Source organism: Hordeum vulgare, chromosome 2H, assembly GCF_904849725.1.
Source record: "Hordeum vulgare subsp. vulgare chromosome 2H, MorexV3_pseudomolecules_assembly, whole genome shotgun sequence".
In the NCBI taxonomy this organism is placed as follows: domain Eukaryota; kingdom Viridiplantae; phylum Streptophyta; class Magnoliopsida; order Poales; family Poaceae; genus Hordeum; species Hordeum vulgare.
In genome coordinates this window covers 650,317,196-650,327,260 of record NC_058519.1, presented here as the reverse complement: position 1 = coordinate 650,327,260, position 10,065 = coordinate 650,317,196, and the positions used below count along the sequence as shown (strand labels likewise).

The window sequence follows — 10,065 nt, the reverse complement described above, 5'->3', positions numbered from 1 at the left end:
GTATAAAGTTGTACTAAGTTTAAGACACTTATTTTGAAACGGAGTGAGTATATTAATTGGCACTCCTTGTGGCAGTCGGGAGGTTCATTGGAACAACCCTGGGAACAAATTTTGTTTTGCTTCTCCAATCACTTTTACCACAAGATCGACTTTTGTTCTGCGCCACCCAAATATTCAACGGTGGGGGAGGGCGAGATGACACCACTAGTACTCCCAGTGGCCGCTAATTACTTAATGCTATCTGAACCGGCAAAGACTAATGTAAGCACTGGGGATCTTCGACTAATCACTCTAACCAGGAAGTAAAAAACCGAATCGGGTAATTAGATAGTGGAGGTTAATGGCGCACGTACGTCTCATCGCTAATGGAAAATCTTCCGAGGATTAGCTAGCAAATCAAGTGGTGGTGGCCTGGTGGGTGGTCTCATCATTTTGACAGGGCTCTAGTGATTAAGTAGCCTAGAGATGTGATCGGATGGGTATAGGCGACATCTCAAGTGCCACGCTCGCTCGAGAGTGTGTGTGGCGTGGTGGCGTGTCACTCATGGCCTAGCTAGGGTGGTCAGGCTGATCATGATCCATCTGAGGTGGCAAGCAGCATGGGATATATAGCATGAAGTAGCTAGCTAGTGCTCCATGCATTATCCATCCGTCCATCACCTTTCTTGCACCAAGGTAATCAGGGACAAAATTTTATGAACATAGATTTCAGCTGCGCCAAATAATGTGCTCCCTCCGTTTCATAATATAAGTCTTTTTTAAAGATTTCACTAAAGGACTACATACCGATGTATATAGACATACTTTAAAGTGTAGATTCACTCGTTTTGTTCCGTATGTAGTCTGAAATCGCTTAAAAGACTTATATTTAAGAACGAAAAAAGTAAAAAACAACATGCGGGAGCTATGCCTCGCTTACTGCGGGAAGTATCTCTGGCTCGCCTCGTACGCAAGGCTAGTAGCCAGGCCCAGGCCTGTACATGCTCTGTGCTAGATTTTTGTTTTCTTTGTCCGTGTTCTTCTTTTTCGAATTTCGCTGTTACATTTTTTTTTAGTTTTACTTTTTCTTCGGGTTTCTTTGGTTTCCTCTGATTGTTTCTTCGGATTTCACCAGTTTTCTTCAGTTTTTTTTCTTGTTATTCTTTCTCAACACATGTCGATTGCCTTCCTACAAATTGTACATTTTCCGCATACATCAGGAACATGTATCCATACATGTTTAAATAAATTCATAATGTTTTTAGGTACTAGTTTACAAAAATACACGTTAAATGTTTTTAACAATTTGAACCATCTTGTAAAATTATACTCTCTCCGTTCCAAAATAAGTGTCCTTGCTCTAGTACAAAATTTGTAATAACTTAGTGTTAAATGTTCGACACTTATTCTGGAACGGAGGGAGTACAAAATTTACATTCATAAAGATTTTTTCTAAAATGTCACAGTTAGTTTTTTTGAAACACTTCAGTACTTTTTAAATTTAGCATACATTTTTGTGGTATAATCCTTTTTTAATTTACGAACATTTTATAAATACAAAATATTTTGAAAAAGATTCACCGTATTTGTTTGAAAAGCATTGACGTTTTTGAAACGTTATGAAAATTTATTTAATACTATCATCATTCTTTTAACAATTACATTGTAATAAAAAATCAAAAATGTAGTGACCATTTATAAATAATGTAAGTACATTGGTCTTTTTGGAGTATATCTATTTATTATATTTTTGACAAATATAAATCTAAATAAGGAAATGAGAAAGGAGCAAAAATTAATGTATGTCTACCTTCGTGGGCATGGGGCAGCCAATTAGGGTATTCTTGGCGTGAGACGGGTGTTCTTGGTGCAAGACATGTCTTGTTGTCTCCGTTCATGAACAATTTTGAATTCATGAAACAAATTCAAAATTCATGAACTTTTTATATTCATGATATTTTTCGAAGTTTTGAAATGAAGAGGCGATAGAGCAGGCCAACTCCTATTTTGTGCACTCAGACCCGGTTACGGCTATTTCGCCAACCAGCACACACATTCTTCAGCGTTGGCCGACCCATTTACTTTCGATTTCTGTTAACCTTCAAAAAAAAAATCTGGGCGACGTGACTAAAACTAAAGACCTCTTCATTCACTTCCAATTCCAGTGACCTTCTAAGATACACTACTGGTTGTGCTATTTACTTAGTTCTTTTCTTTTTCTTCTTTCTTATATATGCGGCAGATCCTAATTTTTGGAAGCTTCCGAAACCTGTTATATTTTGGTGTTTTTCTCGTGCTATTTTATATTTCTACTTTTCTAAAATTCGTGAATATTTTACAAATTCAAAACGTTTTTAAAATTTGCAAATATATTCAAATTCGTGAAGTTTCTCTTGAAAATTCTTGACATTTTTCAAATCCCCATTTTTCGTCAAACTCGCGTTTTTTCCTTAAAAACAATGAACCTTTTAAAATCCACGAACCATTTTCAAAATACACAAAGTTATTAAATTTGTGAACTTTTAGCTCTTATCCTTTCTTCAAACTTCGTGAACTTTTCTCAAATCTGTGAAACTTTTTCAAAATTGATGGCACTTTTTAACCTCGCAAATTGTTTTTTAACTGTTGAACTTTTTCAGATCCACGAGTTTTTTGTGAACCCATGATTTGTTCTTCAAATTCTAAAAACCTTTTGGATTCAAATTGTTTTTTCAAAATTTCTAAAAAAGAAATCAAGCTGATGAATTTTCTTCTAATGTCATGAACATTTTGCAAATTCTTGATTATTTTTATTTTCTAGTTCACGAGCACTCGTTTATTCTTGAACACTGGTCTAACTAGCTGGAGTGGTCGAGCGTGCAAGCTGCAGTCAAGCAATCGTGAAACACCTGGAGTGTGTCGAGCGATCGAGCAAAGGAGTGCTTGCGCTTTAAATGGACCGTCCCAAACGAAGATCCTGTGATCGCCAGCTGATGTGGCGCATATGGCGTGGAACAGGAGGTCTCATTGAGCAAGACCTCCTATTCCACGCAATATGTGACGCTCAACGAGCGAATGCACACCCTGATTTCCTGGTGCGCACTTTATACCGCCGTGTGCATGGCGAGGCACCTACTTCCTCTGTTCCTAAATATAAGACGTTTTAGAGATCCTACTATGAACTACTCTCTCCGTTCGTAAATATATTGTTTTAGTGATTTTATTATAGGACTACATACGGAGAAAAATGAGTGAATCTACACTATAAAATATGTCTATATACATTAGTATGTAGTCCTCTAGTGAAATATTTAAAAAGACTTATATTTAGGAATGGAGGGAGTACATACGAAATAAAATAAATGAATCTATACTCTAAAATATGTCTATATGCATCCATATGTAGTCCTTAGTAAAATCTCCAAAATGTCTCATATTTAGGAACGGAGGGAGTATTTGTTTTCGTTTCTTTTTGGTTTTTTAACTTTGAAAAATTGTTCAGGAGTGCCATATTAGAAAAGGATGTTCTGGATTTCAAAAAATGTCATAAACTTCTAGAAATGTCAATGATTTTGAAACAGTATTCCCATATTTCAAATTTAATATTCCAAAATTTAATATTCACATTGTTCAAGAGTGCCATATTAGAAAACAATGTTCCAAATTTAATATTTTTATTTGTTTCACAAAAATTCACTGGTCTGGAAAAATGTTGGCAAATTTGAAATTTGAATAATACAAATAATGTTCATGAATATGAAAAATGTTCCAAGTTTAAATAATGTTCATGAAATTTTCCAAATTGAGAAGATTATTTATGAATTTGAAAAATTGTTCATGGACTTGAAAATACTGATGGATTCGAAAAAAATAGAAAAGGCAAAACAGAATAAGAAACTAAGAAAAAGAAAAGGGAAATCCGTTAAGGGGAGGGAAGGTTTTAGAACCTTCCAAAAACTGATGATGAGGAAAACCGAGAATGGGTCAGCTCAATTGAAACAACTCACTCTATATGCCATCTTTGCCCAGGACTAGCTCCCTGATCCAGAGCCCAGGACTAGCTCCCTGACCCACAACCATTCATGCGCTGGAGAGATCGCTTTTGTCTTTTGTGCCAATCCTATTTATAAATCATAGGCCTAAACCGGTGAAATGTAGGGGCATTATCCGAATGCAACTGCGGGTACATGTGAAGAAATGATGAAGGAACTGCATTTGCGAGAGAATTAGTTGTTCACGCCCTCAACCAAGGCACAATGATGGTTAATGATAAGTAAAATTATTTTTCCGATAATCACAATTAATATTAGTTGTACAAATTATTATTTTTATAAACAAGAAGAATAAAATTCTTTTACAACAATGAGTCCGGTGTATTTAATTTTAGTTAGTTGCACAAAAAGTTTCGTATTATTAGCAAAAACAAAACAAAGAAGATAAAAGCTAGCACCAGGCTCGAACCCTTGATCTATCTACTTAGAAAAGCTAGCCATTGGCTGTAAATCAACTTGTGTATTATTATTTTATAATGTTTGCTAGTTGTAGCTTAGACACGCGGGTGAGCTACAGTAAACAAGATGCTGCCAACTAGTGTGAAGGGTTGTTTGTACGTACAATATCGTCGGAGATCCTGGCGATAGATTATTTCACACATTAGCACACCCAACTACTTGTACTACTGTTAGCTATGGCAGTAGTCCGTCTTATCGTACCGTCAAGGACGACGGCAGCAGCAAAAGGAGCAGATTCAAAAAAGGTATTAAAAACAGGGTTAAATAATGCTAAATTTTGATCAAACGGTCAAACACAATGAATTCTTCCGCAAGCAGCCGGGAGGGGTTTTGGGCAATGCATTGGACTTGTTGGGCAATCATTCGTTCACGGGCAGCTGCTTTTGAACGAACGGTCTTGTGCTTTCCTCCTGGGTAACAGGGTGACTCTTGGCTTTGACAGTTTTTAAGCAATATATTCCTCCTGGGTAACAGTTCAAAAAAACACCGCGTGGCCGACAGATTCCACAGCGGGGTAGTCGGAAAGAAGAGCTAGCAGACGAGGCACTTGCACGGTTGCATCACACACCCAGCTTCCGTGCCCCCACCGGGCCACCGGTCCCGGTCTGGGTCTGGAGCTCAAAAGCCACGGCTTCTCCATCCCCATCGGAGCAGATTCAGGGCGCGGCTTGACCGCCCACAGGAAAAGGTGGTGTCGCCGTGGTGCGCGCGCAGACCACTTGGGCAACGGCCAGAGCAGAGAGCACTTAACTGCCTGCCTGCCACGCCCCGGCCACCCGTTGCGGCGTCAGCAAAAATGCGGCGGCGTAATGGGAGCAGGCGGGAGGTCGCTGGGGGGCGCAATGAATCGGACTGACGCGTCTCCAGCAGCCAAAGGGAAGGGGTTCGTACCTGAATTTCTGAACCTGAACCTGCGTCCAGCAACCTGGCTTATTTTTAGCCCCCACCCAAAGCAATTTCCATCAAAACAACCAACGAGGACAAAAAGGGCCCGCACACAGCATCATCACCAACGGCACTCTGTGTCAGTCACACACACTCTTTATACGTACACAACGGAGGAAAATTTATAAGAGGCAAAGGAGCAGCACACCGGGGCGGCAGCGATGATGAACACCGCTTCATCGAGCAGCATGCCCGATGTGACTGTCTCGTCTCCATTGCTGCTTCACTTTCTTGCTATAAATAACGCTACAGTACCTCCCAGCAAAACAAAAACCGAAAAGAAAGAAAGAAAGCTGGTCCTAGCTATGGAATGTACCGCCACGCCGTCCGTCCCACGCCGCCGATGTGAGGAGTTCTATGCTTCCACCTTGCCGCCGTTGATGCCGAGGGTGAAGTATATCAGTACCATCGTCCCCACGCTCGACCTGTCGGGGAGGAACAGACAGACATGACATGGCATAAGGAAATGGATTAAGGGACCAGCAGCCAGTAGCGACTGTAAATGAGTTCAGAGCAGGAGAAAGGCACGCAAACTTCGGTAGAAACACAATCAGTCTGTCCTATGAAACGCACAAGTAATCATTCCTAGTTAACTCAGAAAGGAAGAGTGGCATCTTGGAATGCCGTTGCTTGATAACACTTGGACGGCTTTCCTGCTAGCTATCGTTGACACAATTTCTGAAAGGACTACATGAATTATCGCGTGTTGTATTTCTTTACTTATTTTCGTTTATGCAAAGGATACTTATACTAGCAAGCTATAACTACGAGTGTGCAAGTAAAAAAGCTCAGACTAAACCAGGGCAGACAAACTTCAGCATAACAGAATGGCAAACTCAACAAGGTTGTGGATGGCTTACAAAGTTGCAAAGAATAGAAGAATTCTCCGGGGATGAAATGCTGTGAGTCGATTAAATCTCTTGGACCTTCCTTCAACAGAGTCGGTAAGAACAGGTGCGGTGGCAGTACAATGTGGAGTGACCAAAGTTTTGTTGTGCGCCAGCGGCAACTTGAGCTGCTCCATCTGAGATGGCACAACTGCAGTAAAGAACATTCAAATAAATATAAGCACCAGTGATTATTACTGTCGAATGGCAGCAACTGTAGCCCAGTAAAGCAGTATACAGAGATTTGTTTGCCAACCATAAAACACAAGTACAATTTGTTGTATCCTCACAGGATCAAGTCAATAGCACACCAGCTAACTGTGACGTTGTACAAGGAATTTCGGAAAGCTTTATCACTTCAGAATGGTACTTTAGAAATTATGACATTTTCCTTTATTTTTCTGGCCTCAATTCAGGTTAATACTCAAAATATGTAAGTGCATGGAGGAAAAGCGGCTAGGATCGAAAGGATCTTGCAATTATGTGTCGTAGAAGAACAAGATGTATGCAATTGTATATTGTATAACCAATAAATGAAAAATTCTATAAAATATTTCCTAAAAACAGAGACAAAAATAACAGTAGTTTGTCACCTTTAATGATAACTTTTTTTGCCAAGTCATCTGGCTCCTGCTCTTCACCTCCCCTCCTCTCCATGCGGTTTGGACCCTTACGCGACAGGGCTCTCTGCATGAAAAATATGGCAGGTTAAGACCCTTTCAAATAACTGCTGTATCCTCATTTTCATGATGTGAATTAGAAGACATACGGTCATCTTTGGACTTCCAGTGCAGCATTTATCAGGTTGTTGAGGCAGACCCTCAATATCCAATACCACATTTGCTGTCCTGTCCATGCTTGTGATCTGGCTCTACAACAAAAGTCCGATCAATACAGTGGCATGTATCAAATCTCATTTTATTGGCCATCAAGAACTTGAAGCATACTAAAAGTACCCCAGCAGCTGATATGATTACAGTGTTGAGTATCATCTAATACTGCCCTTAATGGAGTAGTGTACTAACATGCATGACCTACCACTATCAGTACAGTTTCCACTAGCCATGAAAAGCAACCATTAATTTGCCAAAGCACCACCAGCCTAAATTCATCAAGGCACCAGACCCACGGCACTGCCGTACTGGGGGTACATGATTTCCAAGAAAACTTTCTTATCTACCAGCAACGAAAGCAAACCAAATTAATCAATTAGTACCTCTCCCGTACATCTCCAACCATTATCCAATGCATGTGCAACCCTTAATTCTTTGTAACATCTTCCCGAACTAATCCATTTTTCATACAGAGGAGAGAAAAGGTGATAAGCTGACTCTGTCCACCCATTCCAGCATTTTAATTTTTTAAACACTCTTAGAGAAAAAAAAATCAAGCTTCTGTCTGTATACATCGACAGCCTAATTCATAACAAAGCTGCTGCAAAAATACCTAAAAATTGCTCGGTCCTACTGAAGCAGCAGAAAAATTGTTATTATCAAACATGATAATATACAACAACATGTTAAATTTAGGCACGCGTTAAGTATGATCTTTTGACAATGCTAACCTGCAGTAAATCATCGGCCATAAAAAGCATACCCAGAAAAGATCAAGCTAGCACAACACACAAACTACATACATGAAAAAGGAAGCAAACAATACATGACTGAACCTGCATAAATCCAAAGGGAAAGAGCAAATGGGCAAAAAAACAAAGCTTATTTGTAACTTTCTATATACATCAATAGCCTAATCCATAAGAAAGCTGCACCAAAAAAATACCCAAAAGATGGCTGGTCCTACTGAACTAGCAGGAAAACTGTCATGACCAAACATGACAGAATCCACAACACGTTAACCTTATTCATGTGTTAAGTATGACCTTAACCAGCCTCGCACCTTCTCTATTTTGGAAGTAACAATAGCCAAAACAAATGTGGTGTGAACAGTGAGAATAAGGGGCAAGCTGCAGTAAATTGCTGTCCCTAAAAAGCATACCTTAGAAAAGATGAAGCTACCGCAACACCAGCTACATTCACGAAAAGGGAAGCAGATAATAAATGAGTGAAACCTGAGTGAATCTGAAGAGAAAGAGCAAATGGGCAAGAACCACAACAGGCCACCAACCGTTGAGTATTATATACATCAGTCAGAAACAACCTATGGGCAAGGGCTACATCATGCTTGCTTGTGAAACCTAGAGCTTTCCAGCCGTTGCAAGCAAGCAAGATCCCCTTTACACGCAAGATTTCAAGCAGACAGGACAAGCGCGCACATACAAAATGCAGGACAAGATCCACATTTGACACATGCTCTCGAGCTAATTAAGACTATTTCGGAGCAGAGCTTTTCTTGGCCCATTGCAGCCACCGAGAATAAGGTGCGTAAACATAACATAACATATACAGCAGCAGAAGTGTCAAGAGGTGGGTCAGATCTGAATGAAAGGTACCTTTCAACTGGCTTTCGTGTTTCTCTGGTTGCTTGGAGTCGAGATGGATGTGGATGGACCCTGGGTTTTCTCCAGGCGGGTCTCTCTCTGCTTTGTACTTTCAAATTTTCCTGCAGATATGTGCCACAGAAGTTCAATGCCGTTTTCACCCACCATGAACTTGAAATGTACACAGCATTCGCAGCAATCAGCAATAGCCAGAAGGGCCTAATATATTCAGCGGGTGAAAAGAAAAGGAAGGCCTGAAACTACAGATATCTTTCTGATCCAGTTCACTGAAACACAAAATTTAACTGAATCAGCAAGACAACTGACGCAAATCCAGTTCAGTGGTGGAGTGAAGGAACACAAAATTTGATCCCTTTTTCTTCTTGCGGAGAAAAGAGATAACCCCACAGAATCCCACTCCCTTGTGGAGACTCGAGGGCGTGGTGCGCGTACAGAAGAAAACATGTGTCTCGACTAGTAAATAGTAATCTTCCACCTAACAATGCAGCCTCCGCATCACCCGTGGCCTCCGATCAACGGCGGCTAATAAGAACACTAACCACCACCTACTACTCAACTAAAATGTTGACCGCCGGCGGCGAGACTCACAAGAAATCTACGACGCGCCGCCGTAAATCCGGAAAGAAAACGCGGGCGGGCAGGAAGAACGTCCGGTCCGGCGGGGAGAGATTGGAAGGCGAGACCGGATTGGGATTGCGGCGGCGGTGGGGAGAAGATGAAGAGAGCGCGAGCGCGTACCTGGTGCTGGTTGGATTCTCCTGGGATTGCTCGGTGGCGGGGATCCGGGTGACGGTGGCGACTGACGCGGTCTGGGAGGAGAAGCGGCAGGAGTGGCGGGGGGATGGTGACGAGCGAGCTGTGGAGGGAGAGGAGAGGTGGTGGACTGGACTGACTGGTAACTGCTCGGTGATGGTGGTGGTGGTTCACGTCACGAGGCGCGCGCAGCGTCTCAGACGGTGCACCCAGTCCACGCGCCAGAAGCGGTCGCTCTGATCTATACTCCAGCATGGGCAGGGGACCCGTGGGCAGGGTCCAGGGCGGCGGCGTCTTTCTGCCAGGTGGGCCCGTGCGCGGGCGCGTGTGCCGAGTCTACGGTCAGCGGCACAGCCCACGCAGCCAGCGGCGTGGCGGAGCGGTCGTGGCGTTGCCTGGAACGTGCATATCATCGGCGCGTCACGTGGACAGGGCGTCCGGGTCGGCACCCCACCGCAGCGCCACGGGTGCCTGCCGCGACGGCTGTTCCAATGGCCCGTCGTGGAGCGTCCAGCCCGCCTCGGTGACCGAGCGCCTGCATGCGTGGTTGCCG

General features: G+C 42.2%; 1 protein-coding gene across 2 annotated transcripts; it reads right to left on the bottom strand.

Annotated features, from left to right (window-relative positions):
- Positions 1–5,494: 5,494 nt before the first annotated feature.
- LOC123428395 lies at positions 5,495–9,713 on the bottom strand. 2 transcript variants are annotated; one of them, XM_045112590.1, is made up of 6 exons: positions 9,498–9,713; positions 8,751–8,860; positions 7,071–7,172; positions 6,895–6,988; positions 6,275–6,452; positions 5,495–5,839 (listed from the first exon to the last, which is right to left on the bottom strand). In XM_045112590.1, the coding sequence occupies exons 3-6, from the start codon at positions 7,155–7,157 to the stop codon at positions 5,770–5,772; spliced, it is 429 nt and encodes a 142-aa protein (XP_044968525.1). In that variant the 5' UTR covers positions 7,158–7,172; positions 8,751–8,860; positions 9,498–9,713; the 3' UTR covers positions 5,495–5,769. The 2 variants fall into 2 exon arrangements, with proteins under 2 accessions (XP_044968525.1, XP_044968524.1); XM_045112589.1 differs by having other exon boundaries at positions 7,071–7,166.
- Positions 9,714–10,065: the final 352 nt, after the last annotated feature.